The sequence below is a fragment of the Habropoda laboriosa genome, unplaced genomic scaffold, assembly GCF_001263275.1.
Source record: "Habropoda laboriosa isolate 0110345459 unplaced genomic scaffold, ASM126327v1 scaffold22, whole genome shotgun sequence".
In the NCBI taxonomy this organism is placed as follows: domain Eukaryota; kingdom Metazoa; phylum Arthropoda; class Insecta; order Hymenoptera; family Apidae; genus Habropoda; species Habropoda laboriosa.
The window spans coordinates 6,068,919-6,092,962 of NW_017100261.1; the positions used below are offsets into that span (position 1 = coordinate 6,068,919).

The following is a 24,044-nucleotide window of genomic DNA, read 5'->3' on the forward strand; positions in this document are numbered from 1 at the left end:
TATAACTTTCTTTTTCTTTTTTTTTTAATTGAGTGAAGTATTTGCAATCTGTTCGGAATGAACAATAAGTGAACGTTACGGCGATGATTTCAATTACATGTAGACAACCATTCCATTGAAATACATAGAAAAGAAGTTGTGTGAATTTCTGATGTCTTACATTGTGGTGGTAAAGAATTTTCGAAAATCGTTATTTTTTCCAAAAAAAAAAAAATTAAGAGTGATGGCGGTAGATTTGAAAAAAGCCGTATTAGATGTGTAGAAATGTAGTAAACGTGAAAAGTATATATACGAGTGTCCATAGACGGATCTGTGGAGACGAAAATGAGCTAATTTATCGTCGAGAGCAATATCTCCAAAACCTAGAATAGATGATAGAAAGTGAAGGCATTATCGACTTTCACTAATGAAATACTGCTGTAGTAGCGGTGTTAGTGGGCAATAAAATTTCATTTGCGCGTTAATGTATCCATTAAAGAAGTAAAAGAATCAGCTCACAAGGAAGCTCGTGAGTTAATGAATAATTAGGCACAACAATAAAATTTCGTTGATGAGCGCCGTGTGCTTTCAACTTCGAAGAACTATGAAGCTGTGTGATTTGTTGAATAGTAATTAGTAAACATAATAATTTGTCAGTATTCTAAACAGATGTTCTCTGAATATAATAAAATATCCTAACCTGATGTAACCTAGCCAAAAAATTTTATTTTATTAACTAAAAAACGAAAAAGTTGGTGAAAAAATTGATCGTATCTTTCAGAAATTCATAAGAATTTGGAACAGCTTATGACTAAGATTATACCTATGTTTGACAGATTCTCAAGTATATAATATTAACGTAATAAATAACAATCTCTACATTGCAATAGGTAAATGTATGAAAACTACAGTGAAGTGTACGTTTTAAGATTAAATATGCATTCTACCAGTAGCAAGCTACTATAAAATCCCTGCTTTTCGCGTTCGACTTTTTTCCTTCACGATCCTATCGCCGCTTATCGTTCTTATTGTTCTTTTTCGTGTTCCACAATCCATTTTGCCTCTAATCAACCAACCCCCTCAATTTTATAATATCTACACGTTTATCTTGTAAGAAGAATGTATAGAATATATAATATAACTAAGCACAGCTTTTTAAAGAAACGAAGAGTGCGTTATTACGAAATTTTATTTCATTGTTGATTTTAATCAATAAAATAGCTAATCGATCTGTAATCTATTGACATGTTTCGGAAGAATTAAATAAAAGAAACTTTAAGGTTAGGTTAGGTTAGGTAGAAATTTTTTAAATTACAACTTTTCTTTAAAAAAAAATGACATAGTAAATTGTTAAAATGGAATACAGAAGAATTAAGTAACGGATCATTTTGAAACGTCTAATAAAAAGCACTTCAAACTCTCCCATCGTCCACAAGCGTCGCAAAATATCCAATATTCCTCGTTAATGCCGCCAAGTTAATAGGCGCAATGTTAAAGAGCGTTTTGTTTTAGATTCGTGAGTCACTCGAACGCTGCGTATTGCGCATACATCGTGGAACATGTGTAATTAATACAGCTAATTATAATTGCATCGCTTGAGGAATCTGGCATTTTAAGGCGGGACGATTTGAAAATGAATAATCGAAAGGAACGAAACGTCGTCGCATAATAGGAGAATTTATTACAAAATACGCGTGTATTGCATAATAATACGCCAGGCAAGGCACGCAGCAAGCTTTTACGTTCAAATCGAACGACCTTTGCGATGTTTAAGCAAACTTAAAGCGTAAGACGGAAACTCTTGACATGTTTTTAAAAGTCGTTAAGAAAGTAAATAAAGAGATTGTCTATTGCCGAGCGCCTATTACCTATTTTAATTGCGTCTACAAAAAGAAAAATATAATTCGAACGAGTTTATACATATGTGTATATCCATATATACGATAATAACGAATGGTTAATGATATTTCGCGTTCCATCACTACTACCGTAGAGATTTCCGGAAATTGTAAATAATGCAAAAAAAATTGAAGTAGTTTTAGTTTGAAAATCGTTACAAAATATTGCCTCCCTTGACTTGTTTAAAATACTACAGGTGATTCAAGACAAATCGTACGACGTTGGAAATTTTATTTTATTTTATTTATTATTAATAAAACACGTCAGTGTCAAATTAACTAGAAAAGAACAAATAATAATTACCAGGCTAATAATTCGGCACACTAACGCTGCACTAAGGCTGCAAACAAAATATGCTATTAGACTGGCAAGAACACAAAAGACACCAGAACCCGACAATATAAAAAAAAACATATTTAAAACAGAAAAGAACCTCAAGAAAGCGATCCAACTGATTCGTAGAATAGACCTCCATTGTGAAATATAGAATAGCCACCAACTATGCTCGCCGAGGTGTCATAAATTATATTTAAAAAAAAGAATTTCAAGATAATGAAATTTTTTTACAATGGAGACACCAACAACCAGAAAAATGTTATAAACAAGCTTTTTAGATGTTTATGTATTTCCAAGCTACCGCACCTTTCGCCCGGCAGAAATGAGAGAAAAACGCGACCTGGCCGCATTTGTCACTACAAAGAACAACAATGTAGCAAGCAAATATCTGGGCGTTACAGTTGACACTGGTGAATTCGTCATCGCGAGCGGGCATCATAAATCCGGCCGTTCCATATTTATAAAAGGCAGAGAGCAAGGGGAAAGAGAGAGGCACGTCAATGCATCGTTCGGTGCATCGGTGTATCGTTGCACGGCCAGCTCTCCAAGATACGAGCTGGTTGTCGTCTCTGGGAGCTAATGGGACACCGCCGACACTCTCCTCTCTTTCGAATCTCTTTGATCCTGACCGAACTTGCCCTTGCCTCTACCTCCGCGACTTCTGTCCTCTTTCCGTCTCCCCTTGCCTCTCCTTGTTCCAAGCTCCGCGTTCTGACCTTATCCGCAGCCTCCTCAGGATCTTCATGGTGGTCACCAGCCTCATGCGTGTATACGGTGTTGTAGAGCCCGAGATCCGGTAGAAATGATCGATTTTTGCGTCGCCTGGAAGCCGGATCGTTTGTCCACAGAGATAATTATTCCTTTCGCTGCTAGTTTTGCGTTCATTTTCCTTCAAGAACATGTCTTCCTCTTAACGAACTTATTCGCTCATTTTTTTTTCTCTTCCTCTTTTCCCTTTTCAATTTTCACAGAATTCATTTGAATATATTGAAATTAGTTTATCGAGCTAGATTGTTATTTGTATCAGCATAATTCGAAGATAACATCGGCTCGATGCAAATTACCAAGTAACTTGATCGTGCTGACAAAGATGCGAAATAAATTATTCTGTAAAATTTTAAAAAATTAGAAATTCACCGTTTTTTTAAGTAAAATTATCATTTTCTCGAAACGAAATCCACATTCAACTATTTTCATTAAATATGATCTAAAGAGAATTATTACTTCACGTTCATATTTTACAGATACCTGTAATATTTTTGTAATATTTCTCACTGTACCAATCGCACATAAAATTCAATTAAACTTGTCAAATCAGTTATTTACCATTTAAAAACAGCAGCCAAGGTATTTGTGTTTCAAAGGGATACAGATTAATTCTCTTGAGAACTAAAAAAATTAACCACTTGTGCCATAATCAAAAAACAAATATCGAAATACTCTTACTCTCTCAATATCTTAACCTCTGTTTCACGATTCAATATTTTCTAACGATCAACTTAGAGCTCGAACTGAAAAATTAATTGCACACGCTTCGATGTATCAATTCACCGCTAAGTGCGTTTATCGGGAGGAAAGGAAGCAGGGTATTATCAAAGAATCATTTTCCTCAGCGGCTAATTCACTTTTTATTCCTACTATTTTAATCCAGGTCAAACACTTTATCGGCTGAATGCGCACGTACGTATCTTCCTTGTTCGCTTGCTCTTTGTCTCTCTTCTTAAATCTTATCCGTACGCGGTTGAGACCTTTCAGGGTGGCCGTAAATCTCAACCCTTTTCCATGCGCATTTATATCTGGCTGTACGCGCGCGGAGGAGACAGAGCAAAAGGAAGGAAAGCTCATCTGTAAGCTTATCCACGCTATCATGTACGCCGCGAATATTTTTTTTTCTTTTCCAACCGGTTGGGAAACGTTTCGAGGGGTCCGTGTTTTTACTGGTTTCGAGGTAAAATTTCGTGAAGTCGGAAGCCGTGCAAGACGTCTCGTTTGCGTCGTAAAACTTACGGTATCACGATCGTTCCCCATATTTTTCTCTCCTTTCTAATCGTATACACGATTTTAACGGCGATCGTTGCATTGCTGTTCGCATTTTTTTCTTTTTTCTTATCTTCGCCAAAAGGAGTGTATGTACTTACATATGTACAAGATATTATTTTATTTAAAAGAATTTCTTTACCGTGTCTAACCTTCTCCATTCGTTCGTCAGAATAAATAATCGAATATCTAAAAATTTCACGTTTATATATATATTTTTTAAGCATCTGCTTTGAACTTGAAGAAACGTAAAGATTAAAGGTATTAAGCGATTTAATTATTTTAGCTTATGTAGATGTACCTACGTTTAGCTTTTTCAATTTTTGAATTAAATACCCAGACGAGTAGGTAAACATTGCTTTTAGTGTATTTTTAATTTCCTGTATTTTTCTTTTTTATTTTCTTTGCTTTGCTTTGTTACTTTATTTATTTTTCTTCTTTATTCTACTACGAATTTAAACGAAACAAGGTATAACTAAACAATACTGATGATAAATATTTCACCTATAGTAAAACGAGATTGTGATCACGGCTATCAGAAATTTTCAGCCTCTGTTTTACCTACACGATGTGCAATAATAGCTATTATTACACAATAAATATGTTTAATTCTAAAAAATTCCTTCTTTATCTTTCGTAGATAAATAAGCTTTCATTTTTCAAACATCATTGCGGCTAAATAATTGTATGCACCGATTAATACCGTGCTACTATTAAAACGAAGCCATCAGCAATGTTCTAAAACCAGTTAACGTTTAAAGTACAACTTTCCAATTCGTCTTTATATTTTTTCAATTACATTATCTGGAGTCACCCTGTATATAGTTTCACATCCAATTAAACATATCTACAATATCTATTCTTTACATACGCGAAAAAACTTTTATTAAAGGTAAAGTTAGGCGCATTATTGCATCTAATTCGCGAAAACAAACATGTTTGTTTCATGTTTGTACAATAGAGGTGTACAAAGAGTGAATAGCATTTTCTTAAACTTTTTACGAGCATTAAAGATTTTGTTTATCAAGGTGCGAGGTTCTAATCACTATTTCAGCCCGTTATTAAAAGAAAGAGGTCATATAGTAGACTGCTAGTAGGTACGGCTTTTATCGTACATACCATTGCATGACGGATAACATATTGTACTTACACTTATCAAATGATAATGTAAATTACAGTCTACGCTTAAGTTCGTGTGCACGGCACCGGTGACGAAGGCGAGGAGATTGATATAAACTCGTCGTAAGCAGTACGGCTTCTTTCATAAAAGTGGAATGTTCTTCTATTTACTACGAGTAGGATAAACACTTCACGAAATAAAAGTATAAAAGACACGTTTATTTCATCACGATTTCAAACGATATTTCTGATCACTGATAAATTTGACTCGTGAAAGTTGTAGTCGTAAATTTTTCAACGTCAACACACTCTAATGTTGAAGGTTAAAAAATTTATTTTAAAGTAAATTCCCCAAATTGCACATATTAAAAAACTTTTTAAAAAATAAATGAACTGTAGGTATGTGAAATTTCATATAAATTCGACAAATCAAACTTTGCATAGACAGGGTGGACCACATAAAACAGGCCACCTAATTATTTTCTCTAACTATGGTGGTACGAGAACATTTTCATATACAATTTAAATGGTTCGAAAGACTGAATAAGATGGAAGAAATATTTTTTCTAGTTTTTTCAAAGTCACCTGTTCTTTTCTACTGCATGCTGCAGCAGACATCCCAATGACCTGGGACTCTAAAATTTTAAATAAAATATGAAACCTTCTTTCATTTTTTGCCATTTCTTTCATCGAAAAGGTTTGTCTTCCATCTTATTCGCTCTTTGAAGCCATTTAAATTACGTATAAAAATTTTCTCGTACCGCCATAGGTAGAGAAATTAATTAGGTGGCTCACCCTCTATTTTCTATAAATTGTATCTGCAGCTTATACGTAGATAATGACAAATTCAATGCACATAAGAAACTACAGCTGATCTCACTCCTGCAAATACGTCTTTATAATTAATATTCATTGTCGTCTATGTTTCATTGGTGGCATTTATGGTTCCCTTCAACAACGCTATAGAGAATTTCAACATATTACCCGAATCGCGTTACAAAATAGAATTCAGAGCGATTTACCGTTACGTAGACAGTTTGGCAACAATTACTACGATATTTCTTACCAGACTGTTATCATAATTTATATAACAGTTAATTTTAGTCGATTGTATCGTAGACAAGTTGCATAGCTTCGTTGTTTCTACCTATATTGAAGAAATAATTTCCTACGATTTTTTTTTTTTTCAAATTACTTGTGAATAACGTGGAAATATATTTCTACTTTGTCTTATCCATTTGTTAATCATTTCAACGAACTGTGAATGCATTCATTTCCTCATCTTTGCAATTTTACATCCTGTCTGAACCTCTCACAGGATAAATTTCAAATATTCTGGTTTGCCACGGACCAAACATTCAAAGTGTTAATAATAACAAGCAACAACGTTAAACCTAAATCGGAGAATCCATCAAAAATACATATCCTCGCAAAATACCATTCCAAGCTTCGCAAAAAATTGCCAAAAGGAAAGAAGAAATACGAAACAGCAACAGGGTACCAATTCCATAAAAAAAAAAAATACCTATCCTGGCAAAACACCAATCCCAAGCTTCGCAAGAAAAATTGCCAAAAAGAAATAACAAGTACGTAACAGCAATTCCATAAAAAAATACCTATCCTCGCAAAACACTGTTCCAAGCTTCGCAAAAAAAAAAGGATTGCCAAAGAGAAGAAGAAGAAATACGAAACAGCAACAGGATAGCAATTCCATCGTGAACAATGATGGAAAAGAAATCCTCGGGCTCGAGGAAGCAACAAAGAAACCGTCGTTCTCCGTAAAAGCAAACAACCTTAGAGGAATAAAATAATCGAATAAAAACGCGAGAGCACGCGTGGAGGAACAATATTGCGACAGGCGTCAGATTTAGGAGCGAGCGAAAGGGGGGAGAGAGGCGATGTGGAATGATGCACCGAAATTTATCGAACATCTCGCCGGATTCACTGATAACACTCGTCCGGCCGTCTCGAGTGGCGAGAGAGCGAGCGAGCGAGCGCAGCTCGGCCGAAGAAACGCGTTTCACGGTCGGAGGAGAAGCTGTGCGCCGACTCGATGGTTTCAACCTCGGAAATCTGGGCGGAGTTTCGTGCTACCAAGCCTGAAACTGCACCGCCCATCTTCGTCCCCTTTTCGTCCTTCTACGTTCACCATTCCCCTCTACGTTTCGCTCTTTCCCACCCTTGTCAGGATTTCTTTCGCAGACCGCGTTTCTAACGCGCAAACGCGCCCTGACACGTCCACTAATTTCAGATAGATGCACCGCTAGTGGACCAGCCACCGTTGCTGCACCCGTGTGTGCCTGTGCATCTACACACCCGTTCATTTTTTTTTTTCTTTCTTTCCTTCTTTTTTCTTTTTCGTGCTTCTCTTTTTATTTCCCTCTTTCTCCCTGATTGCTGGCATTCTTCTACGATCCGGCTGGATACGTTCGGATTACTCGGGAAATGTATACAGGGTGCTTTTAGAATGTTTTGGATGAACGAGAATGCTGGCATGTTGCGGTAAATATTCATGGTTGACGACGATGAAGGGAAGAAAGGGTGTGGGAATTTTAGAGTTGGAGTAAGGATAGCGTTGGCACTTGTTTCCTTTTTGTTATTTGTCTGTGATTCTTTAAGCTGCGTCTACACTATATAACAAAACAGTGTTTTAGAACCTGGTGGTAACGTTTTTACAATTTGTTAGAAGATTATACCATTTTGGTATTGTAGCAATTGTAACAAGTTAGTATTTCTTCTTTTTCTAAACTCTCGCTGAAACTGTCCAATCAACGTTCGAATTTTCGTTTCTATTTCAGTTGGATCCATCTCTTAATTCCATATATGTACTGATTTTAAAATGTCAGATAATAAATAAAAAGTTCAGATTTAACAAATTATAGCAATAAATAACACTCCAAGAAAGCAAGACATTAATATTTAACAGTTCTGCTATTAACAAAGTAAATAAATTAAAGATACAGTTTTTCCATCCAATTTTTCAATTATCTCCTTAAAATTATCATAAGTAGGTACGATACTAAGGCATGGTTTAACCAAATCTTCTGTCGGTATAAATGTTCATTTGAATCGAACGAATACTTACACTTGCGTGTAAATTTTTCAAAACTGTATTCGGAATAAAAGAAGACGAAAAAATGTCTAACTGTTTTCGCACAAAGAACTTGCTTTTATCGCTGCACTCTTCCCGACAACGGAATTGCGAGGGTAAATTAGATCTGTAGAGCAATAAGATTGCCTCGTCCCCTTTTGTTCTCTTTAACGTGTTAAAACTTATCAATAGCCCCTCGCTGAAGTCTCGAGTTGCTCGCTTTTTGTACACGTTCCACTCGTCGAAACAAAAGATGATGACTGTAATTTTCGCAAGAAGTGTCCGCATTGGTGGCTGGAATGACGCCGCGTCAACCTACACGTTTTCAATACCTACCGTTGATAATAGGGGAAAAATTGGAGGAAGGCTGTTATGCGTGGATGTACATTCAGCGATATTCATTTGTGAAATCTTTCTCGTATCATATATGCTTTGAAAAATTTCAATTTACTTACGTAGGGAGTATTTATTTACATACAATTTACAATAACGAGCGTTCGTGATGATAAACGATGACAAAATTGAATTGTTCGGATGATACTTTCGAATCTGAGAAAAATGACAAATACCTACGACTGGAAACTGCAAAACTTGTCAAACTAATCAATCGAACGAGTTCGAACATTTGAAAAAATCTCGGAAATCCTTAAATTTGTTTAAAATTGGAATTCGTAAAGATATTGTTAATTTTTTTTCCATGTCCCTGCCTTCGTTTACATTTCATAATATCTATTGTAAATGTGTGTAATTGCCACCTTTATCTATGTAAATTGTCCGTTTGATTATACAGGCAATATATTTCCTTTATATCAACAACAATGTGTTCTTTACATTCTATTAAGCCATTGAAATTTGAATTTAACAAATACACTATACTGTACTCTCGTACACGTTTTTAACTTCTTTCTAGCAAAGTAACAAATGCATGTATATGCTTTATATTTAATTACATGCTTGAGAGGAAGTATGCGTGTACTCAAAGAAGGTTTCCCTTTTTTTTCTTTCTTTTACAGAAAGTACAAGTTCGCACTGTGTGGGGTGCGGTGGACGAATTCACGACCAATGGATTTTGCGGGTTGCACCGAACCTGGAATGGCATGCTGCTTGTTTGAAATGCGCGGAGTGCCAGCAATTTTTGGACGAGCATTGCACCTGTTTCGTACGAGATGGAAAAACTTACTGCAAACGAGATTATGTCAGGTAATGAATTATTCCAAGTACTAATGTTACAAAACGAACAGCGTGAATTCGGGAAAAAATTTGACAAAGATCACATTCTAAAATGAGAAATTAATTATTTTCAAGAGGTACATCATTTTAAATTTTACACGTAATGTTTTAAATAATTTGATTAGGTACTGATAATTAACAATAATTGTTTGTCTCCCTAAACTATCCGCAAAAAAATCAAACATTATATCGTGAATACTTGAAATGTCCAAATTTGCGATATTCAAAGTATTCGAATCGCATAAACGAAATAACGTGAAGTATATTTAACTGAAACAAAATCGACCGAGTAATAAAAATGATTAAACATACCAAAACTTCTGTCAAAGGAAAGAAGAAACCGCACATTTTCTTACACACACTTAAATGAATAAATTAAAAAAAAAAAAAAAAAAGAATCACGTTAATTGAATTCGTTTTAATTAAAACAAATTACGCTACTTGAAATGTACGAAGGAAGCAAAGCAACAAGTATAGGAGTGATATCGAATGAAATTAATCTTAGCTGAGAGACGTCTACTTTAATTGAAATGTTCAATGAGTCAGATCGAGCAAAGCCACGCAATAATATTTTAAACAACACGTTTTAATTAAAATGTCCAAGTGAAAAGTATACGATGCGATAATAAATGCCAAAGGGACAGCATTTCGAAATGGCACGCGATACGCTCTTCTCGATACACATTTATAAATGGCGAGATTGTAGAGAAATAAAAAGAAGGAAGAAACGAAGAAAGTAAGAACTGACAGAGCGTTTCTTCGGAGTATTTTTATCTAAGGTATACGGAGCAGAAGTCACTGGCTGCGAGCGAAGAAATGCATTGGTAACAAAAAGTACGGTTCACACGTGGTTGTAGCCGAACTTACGAAATGGAACGCAGAATTCGTGCCTTCTGACTTGCAACGAATTTCGTACAATTAGCTCGAAGTAACGTGAAGAGAATAAACAAGCAACTTGACTGAAAAATAAACTAAAGTTTAAAAAAAAAAAGTTGTTATCATTCCTTTCAATTTGTGTCTGTTCTTCTTTTTTCTTAACCTATTATGGAAAATGTAAAACTGAGAAACATAAATTGAGAAAAATAAATAATAACAGCTTTATTCCAATCTTTATCTGTTGTTATGATTCGTTTGAATTGTTTCTACTTTTCTTTCCTTCTTGTAAGTATTGTTCAGTGTAGTGAAATTGAGAAACTTAGAGGGAACAGAGATATTAATATTTTTAGAAAACGGTAGGTAATTAAAAAGTAAAAAATGTATTAAAATTTCAGCGATACTCACTACTGAATATTATTTCTATAAAAAAGAATACTTTTTCTACAATTAACGAACACTAAATTAATATAACAAATTGGTGTAACAACGTCATTAACTCTACCATGAGATTCGAATATTTTTCGATCAAACCGCGGTTTCGTTGCTTCATAAAATTTTTTATTTCTTCAGAAACTAATATATGTCTTTCATAGTTTTCTTCGTAATATTTGAAAAGCTCGTTTCTTTCAAAATTCCTAAAATCATTTCCTAAAGAAAAGCGTGAAAACGATCGAATAAAGAGGACAGTCGAGAAGCAATGGAAAAAAAAAGTACACGGACGCATAACGGTTACACGTGGTTAGCATAAACAATCAAAACAAAGAGCGTAGAAATTTCTTTCACGAATCGGTGATGTTGAAATGACGCGCCATTTCGAACGTAAGCCGAAACGAGTAGCGACTTGGGGAAGAAAGGCGAAACTTTTTAAAAGTTGGAGCATTGATCGACACGATCTTCCCTCGCGAAGCTGTGGCAAATATTTTTCTGCTTCGAGGACAGGCGGTTTATTTGCATTGATCCATCGAACGTCGAAACGCGTCCGAAACGAAGAAGAAGACTGGCGTATCCGGTCGACATGGATTTACCAGGCCAGAGAGACATCGATGACGCTTGTTTGTTGTTTCTGTCGCTTCATACGAGAAAAGTCGAAACAACTGTGGGGTAAAACGTTTCCTTCTGGGTGTTCCAGGCGTCCCCGAATAAATTTCCTTGTCTGGTTGCTTCTCGACATCGGATGGAAAGTAACAGAGCTTAGTGTTACGTAAAGAAAAGTGTTCCGTTGCGATTTTCACCGTTCCCACGTTTCTTTTTTCATTAAATATTTGTATCTTCAGTTGATCACAAATACCGATACGTTTCGAAGTGCTCGCGTGCATTAGAATAGAACTATTGTTACTTTTAAGCAGAAATCTCGTATGACATTGCTTCTTCATTTGTACCATGAAAATGCATTTGTGCGAATTGGAGTAAAATTACTATTTTTAAGCGAAAATACAAATAAAAGTTATTATTTTCAAGCAAAAATGTTGTACGATACTGCTTTTGTATTTATACGACGAAATGAACGATTGGACTTGGATAAAGTAATATGAAATTCGAAGTGCTTTAAATATTTCGTAAGAATAGTCTCTCATCTATAACTTTCGACAGTACTTAAATGAAATTGTTTGGAAATGAGTACGTCACATTTTTTTCCCAAGATATAAACTTCTGATAACAACAATTATTTAACTTCAATGGAGTTGTCAATTGTTTTACACAGTAAAAAAAATATGATTTGTCAACGTTAACTTTCGTTCTTACATTTCTCTTTTAATTTAAAAAATATATATATATATCTATTCTTCTTTTTATTCTAAAAAATCAATAAGTAATTACGTTGCATCGTATTAACCTGAAGAGTGACACTGTAATAACAATTTCATCCAATTACTGACTCGATGATAGAATTACTGGAGCAATTGATAATTCACTGACCACCACCAAGACGGGATTATGCATCGCATGAAACTTTTATTAATAAAATTCGGAAATTTCGGAGGCACCGCTAATGAATGTAATTTACTTGGTTCGTAGAAACCAAACAAAGTGCTGCAGGCGAGAACAATTAGCTTAAAAACCGATAATTAACTACTCGATTCAGCATGCGAGCGAAATTTCGTGGAAATATGTAGGTACAAGTCGACGTAAATGGAGACAATAAATAAATTTGCTAGCAAATTTACTTGAAAAAGATGCTAATTTCAATTTTTCTGTTTAGCAGAATTAGAAGGATCTAAAGTATTTACTACGAGTTAAAAGAAATCAAAATGTGTATTGTTAAAATAGGTTTAATCTAGATTCCAAAAAAAACTAAATTTGGTAACGCCTCTCCTACTAATTTTTTAAAATTCAAAAATTATGCACTGTAATAACATAGAAATCCCTAATTCAAACAACAAGAATACAAGAAAGTTTCTTACTTAAAATTGATGAATCTAAAAACATAACCTCTAATTCTCATTATTCACTTTCCTATAAAATTTCTGGTTAAACAAGTGTCGACGTGAATATTTAGTAATAACAGACGATCGAAACTCTTCAGCAACCTTTCACTGACACTTTTGCACCAATTAAATCGTCCCTATTGAAATCGTAAAAAGAAAGCGCGAAAGGAAAATGCAATTTCGAAGGAATCGTTGGCATATGAAATACGTTTCAGGCTATTCGGGACGAAGTGCGACAAGTGCAGCGAGTGCTTCAGCAAGGACGACTACGTAATGAGGGCAAAGAGCAAGATTTATCACATAAAGTGCTTCCGATGTTCAGCCTGCATGAGGCAACTAGTGCCTGGTGACGAATTTGCCCTGAGACAGGACGGTCTCTTCTGCAGACACGATCACGACGTTCTCGAGGGTGGAAAACTTTGCTCGGGGCCTGGTGGTGTTCCTGGAAGCGAGAACAACAACAATGCGTCCCTTATGAATAATAATCATCATCTGCACCCCAACGACGGCTCGATATCAGGTAAGGCAACGATTGCTTTTTATCACTTTGAGATCGTGCGAGAGGAAACAGAATATACTTACTGAAAGTATGAATAATATCCAATATCAGATGAGGATTTAAAGAATGACGGTGAATGAAATGTCAAAGGATTATCTAATTTCTGTGATATTAGTTAATTAACAGTTGATTTGTTGAAAGTAATCGTTGAAGAAGACTTCGTAATCGATAATTAAATTCTTACGAACAGGAATAAGTAATTAACCTTCGTTTCTTCTTTTCACGATATCTTCAATCTTCACACTTTACAATTCCACAATTTCCAATTCTAATATAACAATACCACGATTCTTAACGATAAAATTCATCAAACACACTAGCATTTTATACACAAAGAGGCACCAAAATTACTTGAAAGTAATTCAACGATATCATTGAAAAAGGCTAATGTAAATTGCATTAATTTCTTCTTCCATCTTTTAAATTACGTATAAAAATGTTCTCGTACACCACCGTAGCTGTAAGAAGGTAATTAAGTGACCTGTTTTACCCGACCCACCCTGTATCGTCTATTGTACGAAGAAAACAACGATATCAGTAACTCAAGGTTACTAATTAGAAAAGAAAGTTTCACAAATGACAGTATGATAAAGCAACATTATCGTGACTTTTATCGCGTCGCCAAATGAGCGTAACCTATTTGCGGATTTACATTGTCTGGACACGGACTATCAAGGCACAAAGAGCAAATTTGCAAAAGGGACTCCGCTCGAGGGGAAGCTCAAAGGGCCCTTCTGATATAACGCTGTTGTGTTAGGATCACCGGTCATAATTAGGTGTTGATAATTGAAGCCGTTAAGACCCGAAAGGCTTGACCACTTCCCTCCTACGCAGCAGGATTACACAGGATTAGTGTTCTTCGAGTTAGCTGTTCTAATATGTGAACACACACCGTTCAGATCGACTGGATTATATATCTAATAAGGCTTGCACGCGAATAATAATTTAATTATGCCGCGCCGGTGTACATGTGCCGTGTTACGTTACCGTGTTGACAAATAACTGTTTAGCGAATTTAGCGGAGTTACTGGTCGTGGGAAAAAGAAACAGCTAATTTATCGATGGATAATTATTGATCAACTGAGTAAACTTATACAAATTTTGAGAAATACTTCGTTGAAATAGTTTATTATTTGTGATTTAGTGCGTAGTTTTTATAATGTGTTAATAGTTGTGTTGTACGATATATTTTTCGGTGATATAATTAATTTTTTTTTTTTTAATAATTAAGCGTGTAATCCCTCAATACTATATATATGTTTATTCAGCTTCAGAGAAGAGGTAAACTTGGTTATAAGCTATCTTACCCCTTCATCCATCACGCTCTCCTCCTTATAAGTAATTTCTATCTGACTAAGCTATTATAGTCTTAACTAAGTTCTCTCCTTGCAGTGTCTTTGGTTACCTTCTTTATTGTTGTCTTTTGTAATTTTTCCAACCAATCTGTACTCTTGCTAATTCCTCGATAGATAAGCTATTGCGTTCTATGTACTGGCTAATCAATGACATTAACAGGTTAGAGGAAATACACCTACTAATCAGATAGTAGAACACTTGTTTTAACGAAATTTGAAACAATAACAGTGAAAATTCTGAAATTCCTTTCAAATATACAAATTAATGAAAATTAACGCAACTCTAATTTTCAAAAGCGTTACATCTATAAAATCATTATTATAAAATTACTAATATTTGAAGAAATGCAAAATCTCAAAAAAAAAAAAGGTGTACGTACAGTTATATTTACCTACATCTGATAATATCGTCGTCGATATGCTTTTAGCAACAATAAATTCGTCAATTTAATCGTATGAAAAAACTTGTACAGCTAATCTTCGTTAACTCACAATCAGCGATAACCACTTTTACGTAACTACATGTTATGCAACTATAAAAAAAATAAAACGTGCATCAAAGTAACTGTTATTCTTAGAACTCACAATCAGAATCGCTAGCTCACACAAAAGAGTCCCGATTCTCTTTTTTCCACGACTGACATGTCAATAAATGCCTTCGAACGATCGTCAATGAATGCCTCTAAACGACTGGCAAACTCGTCGAAAAACGCATTCGAAAAACTCGTCGAAATTTTGACAAGCGTCACATAGAACGTCGGGGATCGCGGTGATTTATTATTTATACATGACCACGTCTACTATTACTAATTCATTATTTACACTCGGCGACGATAAATTATATTTGGACGAGCGTTAATCGGTGATAATTGAAAATTGTGTAGTACGTGACACAGAGGCTAGCTGAAACCTCCACTCCTAATTCCCGCGTAAACAATTACGTAGAGGAACGGCGCGAGCCGCGTATTTTCCATGGTGTTTGTCACTTGGTTCCCTTATGGAAATCATTGCGCCTAAACCGTCTTTTTCCGATGCACGGAGCCTATGGGGCCACGGAGCGGCGACGGCAGTGGTTTGACAACTCTTTACAGAGGAACCGAGGTGTCAAATGTAGCACCTATCTGCCAACTACTGTGGCACATAACTACGCACGATCTCCTTCATTTCTTCTTTTTATTTATGGAGGTTTATTCGACTTTTTTTTCACCTCCGTTCGGGAGTAGCTTCCTTTTTGCTCGGTTTTAACGAGTGAACCATCTACGAATTCACGTACACTCCCGTTCATAAGTATTAGCACACTTACCGGACCTGAGGTATACTGAAATCTACTCAACTCTGTTGAAATCTACCAGAAACCACCAAAATCTACGAAAGTCCACTGAAATCTATTAAATTTTACTGAAATCTACTGAAATGCAAGCCACATTGTCATTACAAGTTTAATATAAAATTATCTGACACACAAAATTCATTATAAAATTATTAAGATCCTAAAAGAGATTGTTAATTCTACAATTTCAAAGTATAACGAATATACATGTATATTTTTACTGATATATGACGCTAACTTTGCGGAGAAAATGTCATTTCAGTCATATAATACTTTCTACACGAACATAACGGGTGTCCTGATACCTATGAATGACAGTGTAACACCTCTCATCAGTCTGGACAGTTTTACGTTTTCGAGGAAGACGAGAATTGTGATTTTGGTAAAACCTTAAATATTTTATTCGCATTCTCCTTTTTCATCGCATCTTTTTATTTTTTGGAATTATATTTGAAGAAGAAGAAGTATAATCTTGAAGAAATATGAACAAAAATATCTTCAATCTTCACACTTTATAATTCCAAAATTTCCAATTTTAATTACATTAATTTACAATGAATTTAAGTTATAAACATTAAATAAATATCAATCTAATATTTTAAATACACATTCCTTCTTGACTATTGTGTATAAAAATTTACCATCAAAACATTTACACTAGTCACAAAACTAGCAATACTTTACTCCCCCAGTCATTAATCTCCTAAATCGCTAAAATCTGTCGATTCAATTGCCCATTCCAAAATGAACCATTTATCTACCAAGTAAGGACAAAACTCCTTCGTCGTCGTACATTTGAATAACAAACTCTTCCAAGAAACAAGTAGCACCGTGAACGTCGTCGTTACCCTTTGAACTACGCGGGATTAGCAAACAACGATAAATGGCGAAATGTGCTCGTTAATACTAATCGGTTTTACTCTCGTCAACGATTTCGTCCAACGTTTACACGTCCACGAGGTTCTCTCCAATCGTTTCAACTCTCTCTTTCTCTCATTTTTTTCTTCTACCTCTTTCTTCTCCAGCGCGGTTCTTCCTTTGTGGCCTCTTATTTGGTTAGGACGCAGAAATAGGCGCAGGATTTCGTTTTCTCTGCTCTGCCTTTTCGTCTTACCGTCTACAAACATTCGATTTCGTGCGGCTACCAAATCCTTCCGAAGGACACCGCCAAGGAAACTGGATCCTTATCGCGGCACGAGTTACTTATTACTCGTTAATTGGGAGTTAATGAAATTCGACGCTCGTCCCTCGTCCAGCCGTCTACATGTGGGTTTCACTGTTTGGTCGGCTAAAAAGTGTTCGAAAGGATCGTGCCTCTTCTTCTTCTTCTTCCTTCCTTCCTTCCTTTTTCCTTTTTTCTTTTTTGTATTCCCGGTGGAATCGTTTGGGAGAAGTCGTTCGTTGATCGATGCAACTAACAAGGGAGCTCAGTCCGAAAATTCGAACGCTCCTTTTTCGTTTTATATCCTTCGCTGGTTTGTAGAGAGGTTCGACATAAATATCGGACAATTTCTATTTGCTCGTTCGATGATAATGGATGAGATAAAGCGTGTAGTACATGGATATAGGGTGTTGATGAATTTTGAGTGCATAAAATACAAGTTGAAAGGGAAAAGAAGGTTTTAAGGGGCGTGTATATGGGTTTAAAAAGCTACTGTTCTAACGAGATTTCTTCAACTTTTTACAATTTCAAGTCAATTTTAATTTTCTGTGATAACGTTGGTTTACTGGTGAAACACGGGAAGACAATACGTACGAGTTTTCAGAAATTTAGATTTAGTATAAAAAAAACTTTATTTAATATTTGAAGGGAACTTTAATATCTCGAAAATTCCAATTTTTTTTTAAAACTGTGCTAAATAGAAGTATCAGACAATTTTTCCTTTTTGCTACTTTTTGGTTCTTCAGGGTGAAAACACCCCTCAAAAGTCAGCGTGTGATTTCCTATTTTCCTACGTACCTTGAAAATTATAAATTTGTAGAATGAAAATTTTAATGTTTAAATAAAAACACATCCCCTAATATCTTCATTTTCCAAAATCATAATTTTCTTGTCAAGTCAAAAAACATGCAGAACTTCATTATCAACAGATACACATACTAACTTATCTGACAACACATTATTTCAATAATTTCAACTGTCGTCTATCAATACTTTGCTTATTGTTTAACAATTAGTAAATGTCCGCACCTTTTCGATTTCAAATAATAACGTTATTCAAACAATATAATACATGTATTCGTTAATTCTTTTCTAACAAGTTCTAAACAGTAAAAAGTCCAAAAAGTCTTCCAATATCACTCGAATCTTCCAAAAGTGTTTATCTTCAATTATCCACAACTGAAGTATTGCAATTAAACATTTTAAATACAATTTTTCAACACAATTTCACATAAAGTATAACAATTTATCTAGCGTCGGCACTGTAGAGTACTTTCTTCGATCTCCCTCCATCTCCTAGAAGCGTTCTCGAAAACACCTTCGATCTTGCTTGTTGGACCCAGTTCCGATCACGGAATCGTGGCTAAAGTTTACTCATCGACAATATTGTCTCTGGTCTCTCGAATAGCCGGCAAGCGTTCGTCTTCGCGTTCTCCATCCGCCATGTTGAACCACTATCCGGATCTCCCATTAGCTGGCAAAGAACGTTTCGCAGGACCGGTTAGGACGATAGTCGCAGCCGGACATTCTACTCCGCATTCTCCTGATTTAGTCACGTTGCTCTTCTCCAAGAAGTTAGCTTTTTTCCAAACAACCGACGAACCAGATCGGGCAATAGCCTCTCGGTACAAACAATAGAATTTGCGCAACGTTTCCAACCATTTTTACAATTCACACGTTTCTTCACTGTCCAATTTATCGCTTCTGCTTCTTTATCTCGTTATTGAAACGTAATGTTAAACCTTCACCATTTTTCAACGTGGTAACGTTAAAATACAATCGACATTATTAAACTTCAATGAATTCAATTCTATCGAATAATGGAAAAATTCTTTTGCTATTCGTTCGTAGAACGAATACTTTTTAGACACACAAAAACAATGTTTGTTTAAAAAATCGCGCTTGTTGTATCGTTATAAAGAGAAAACACGAAAATCCCGCGTTCTAAGAAAATACCAGGAAAAAGGCAAATGATGCGAGCAATCGTGACGTTGATTTATTCACAGATTCTGGGTCCGAAAGTGGATCGCACAAAGCAGGCGTGGGTGGTACTCGAGGATCGGGCGGCCATAAAAGCGGCGGCGGTTCTGATGGGAAACCAACCAGAGTTCGCACCGTTCTGAACGAGAAACAGCTTCACACCCTCAGAACTTGCTACGCCGCGAATCCGCGGCCGGACGCGTTGATGAAGGAACAATTGGTCGAAATGACGGGTCTGAGTCCGCGCGTAATCAGGGTATGGTTCCAAAACAAACGATGTAAAGACAAAAAAAAGACGATCGCTATGAAGCAACAGATGCAAGAAAAGGTGAGTGTATGTGTTATGCAATTTCACATATTTACTAACTAGTACATCTCAAGCAGGTCAATTTTTCGTGGATTTTGTTTATATCGTTATTTTCAATAGAATTTTAACGTCATTTCGTTATTTGTAATTTAGTAGAATTAAAGATAAACAAGTGAATTATACAATATAAAATGATAAATATCTTTCATCCTTCCTATCCAATTTTTTTCTGCAAAGGGTCCGTAATGTTTGGATTTACATGTTCAAGAATTCTTTAAGTAATTATTTGACCAACGTGATCATGGTGTTATATTCTACAATAATTTTCTGGTTTACTAGAGGAAAAGATTAAGAATTCTTATATCGATCTAATATCACACATTAGCTAGAAAACTAACATCTATATACCTCGTATATATACAGGGTGGGGCAGGACGGGTGGTACAACCGGGCAAGAGGGTGATTATACATGTAAGAATAAACCAAAAATAAAGAATAACATTTTTTCACAAGAAGCCTAGTTTTCGAGAAAATTGAATTTTGCTTCCGCCTATAGCTTTCTGTTACCATACAGTGGTAACGTCACATTTCGCAAAGCAATAGTCTACGCAGAAAATGGTGTAAATCTTTCGTAGCTAAAAGAAGGAATAATTTAATAAAACCTTTATATAAAAACTTTCGAATAATTAAAGCGCCAAAACACCGTCGCGTCAGCCTACGATTCTCTGATTCGTGGAGGACGTTACATCCTTTAATAAATGTATTAAATGTTAATAAACGTACTTGTCACGACATTGGCATTGACTAGACGAATATTTAAATTTAATTTTCTCGAAAACTAAGCTTCTTCTGAAAAAATGTTACTCTTTATTTTCGGTCTACTTTTCCACGTAAAAACACCCCCTGCTCGGTTTTACCACGCGTCCTGCCTCACCCTGTATATAAATTAATTCACAATAATATAACAATAATTTAACAAATAGACAATCTTTGTTGCAGGATGGCCGTAAATTAGGCTTCGGCGGTATGCATGGAATTCCTATGGTAGCCAGTAGTCCCGTGAGACACGAGAGCTCCATAGGAATGACGCCACTCGAAGTGCAAGCTTATCAACCACCATGGAAAGCCCTTTCAGACTTCGCTTTGCATACCGATTTGGATAGGCTAGACCCTAACACCCCCTCTTTTCACCATTTAGTGTCACAGGTAAATTATGTACGCAAACTTTCATTACGATAACATTTGCTTTAATGTAATTGGAAATTAATGGATAGTTAAAAATAAATACATTCTTCTAAATCTTCTTCTTGAAAAAATTCTTCAATTTAACATTACCTTAAGTAGTCTTAAAATTTTCTGCTTTTATCTGGTAAAAGTACACTGTTGCTAAAACATAAAAGCATTTACGAACTTGTCAACTGAAACTACATATATAAAACTTCTATTAGAATACAATACTTCTGCTACAACATCATTAGTGAAATGTAAAACATTAATTTTCAATAATAACACTTGCGGATAATAACGTGCAATTAAATTTACAGTACACAATCATGAGAGATATAAAACTTGCAAAACAATTTGCAATTTTATTGACGTTCTTACTTTTGCGAAATATGACACGCGAAAAATGTGTACTTGCACGAAACTGAACACGTATTTGCATACAGTATGCCTGGTTTAAAGGGGTACACCACCCTGAAACGTCTAGAAACGGGTAAAATTTAGGAATTTTTTTCATAGACAACTACTAAGTGAAAAGTTTCCATTTTTTCAGAGGACATAAACGTAACTTTCAGCTTTCTTCTCGAATTTTTAACAAGCACAAGTGTTACAAAATGCAGGAGTGAAAAAATTCTTTTCAATTTACAAATAAAAATATACTGCCTACAATGTGGCATAGGATTTGTCAAAAATTCTAATTATTACAGAAATGGTGGCAGTTTGAAAAAGAAAAACCACTCTTTGCCAGAAAAAATCAACCTTAACCGTCTCTAAAAAATAGCATAATTCTAAAAAATGATAAGCTATATCGTAGGTAATACATTTTTATGTATGAACCAAAAAGAATTGTTTATTTCATACGTTCCAATCCTTGCCAATGATGGCGGCCAGCAATCGATGTTCTAGCAACCGAAATTTCGCAATAACTCCTCAATTGTGCAACACTTTTACTTTTCAAGAATTCGAGAAGAAAGCTGAAAGTTGCATTTACATCCTCTAAGAAAATTGAAACTTTTCATTTAGTAGTTACCTACGAAAAAAATTCCCAAACTTCCAGATGTCTCCCTTGGTGATGTAGCCCTTTAAACTGTACTGTACAGAGCTGGAAAGAAGTCTAATTAGGTCATATCCCCATAAGCTCACCTTCTCTAACACAATCATAAAAATAGGGCACACGTATCGCCATCATTAGCCGACGCGATAACATCCTCGAATCGGATCATTTAAAATTGCATAATATGAGATTTACGCAGCGCAAGTGAAATTCTCATCTTGTGTCCCGCTGAGCTTCTTTCCAGCTCTTCACAGTAGATACTGTATGTACCTATAGGCAACCGAAAAAATCCTTCGACATTGTCATTTCAGATGCACGGCTACGACCTTCACAGCGGACCACCCCAGTTGCCACCGCCGGGGATGCTTGGTGGGCCAATGAATGACGGTGGTGGAGGCGGAGGCGGTGGTCCTCTGCCACCCCCTGGTCCACATCACCCAAGCAACGGTGGTCCAGACATGGGACAACACCCCGACAGTACGGATAGCTATGTAACTTATCTCGAAAGTGACAGTGACTCCCTTCATCACGATACAGGAAGTCCATAGTGTTGTGCAGTGTGGCCAGAACGAAAGTGTCCGCTTTCTTCGTGGTCCTCTTTCAATAAGTGCTTGAAGAGAATCGTAGTCTGCGAGAACAAATAAGGTGATCATAAGCAGCCTGGAGAAGGGACAAAAAGTGGATTGAAAAGTTGGAACTTTCTTCTTTTTTTTTTCTTTTTTTTTCTTCGAAGAAACAGCTTGACCCTTTGGCGCTTAATTTGATGTTTAATTTGATTCTTACGGAAGAATGCAAATGAAGTGCTTCTTATTTCTTTTTTAATTGGAGAGTAGAACTCCCCTTTCCCTCTTTTTCTGTGAAGGAACCGATGGTGTCAGATATTGATTCAGCTCGATGTCGGTGGTAACATAATTTTTAACCACGAATTTATTAAATTCATATTAAAATGATTATATTAGAATCATCGATTGATTAAATCTGTGAGTATTACATTCTAGATGGTTCGGAATTATTGGTTATTAGGAGTGTTGTGTTTAATTATCGTACCTTTCTTAAAGGGAGATTAATTTTCATATGATAAAACATTTAGATAATTCCTCTGGAAATGAATATTGTAATTGATGTTTTATGACATTTTCTCGTGTAAATGATTCTAAGAAACGACGCCGTTATTGTTACGGCATGTAATAACATGTACCGATAAACTTTTTTTCAATTTTGGTTGGCAAGTTATCAATATATTGCATTAAGCGTATATTACCGTTAATATTTTCAACAATTTGTAAGTTAATATTTTTCGTTAAATTGAAATTAATACAATTCAAAGCTGTATTTCAAAAGGAAATTTCAACGAGCATAAACTTTTGCAATCCTAACTCACAAATAAATAAATTTCATATCGTTTAAGTATTTTACTAATGGACGCATTATCGTAATATGATTTCGGTAATATTTGAATAACGTGTCTCTCGATTTCGATATAATGAAATCTATTAAATGTAATAAATTTAAGAATTACACGGAAACATTAATCAAATAATGTAATTCTTGATATACCTATTTTGAGCAAGAAAAAGAGAAAAAAAAGATCATGCATATTAATATCTTGTAGAAATTTCTCAACATTATCTGGACGGGGAAAAAGCAAATTATTTCATTCGCTTACAGACCAAATAAGATACTTTCGAATAAACATTGAAAATTTCAATTGATAACTATCAATCTCTTCCGAAATGTCGTATTTCACAACATTCATAACTCGCAACTATTTTCGATCAATTCAACAGACGAATTTAAATTTCTGCGCGAAAGGGTTAGGACATATATTGGTGTTTTCTATAGAAATAAGCAAAATTGTAAGAGAGCATATGAATTACAGAAACATGAGCTTAAGTACCGAAGGATCAAAGCGACAATTTCATACCACCATCGCTGTACAAATTACCATCATTGACGGAAAAAAAAAAAAAAAACAAAACCGATCGAAAATCATTGTGCGATCTGTGTGAAAGTGAGAAAATATGTTTGAAGAACTTCTCGATTGCGTTTCAGAGCAAATAAATAAGAAACGAAAAAAAAA

The 24,044-nt window shown here is 35.3% G+C and overlaps 1 protein-coding gene across 1 annotated transcript in view; it reads left to right on the forward strand.

The window, feature by feature from the left end:
• The window catches only part of LOC108572740 (insulin gene enhancer protein ISL-1), a 49,836-nt gene extending 27,207 nt beyond the window's left edge, over positions 1–22,629 (forward strand). The window contains exons 2-6 of the mRNA XM_017935019.1: positions 9,475–9,661; positions 13,209–13,513; positions 19,406–19,707; positions 20,686–20,892; positions 22,276–22,629. Of these exons, the coding sequence (XP_017790508.1) occupies positions 9,475–9,661; positions 13,209–13,513; positions 19,406–19,707; positions 20,686–20,892; positions 22,276–22,512 (1,238 nt within the window). The 3' untranslated portion in view covers positions 22,513–22,629. The remainder of the gene's footprint in view (positions 1–9,474; positions 9,662–13,208; positions 13,514–19,405; positions 19,708–20,685; positions 20,893–22,275) is intronic.
• Positions 22,630–24,044: the final 1,415 nt, after the last annotated feature.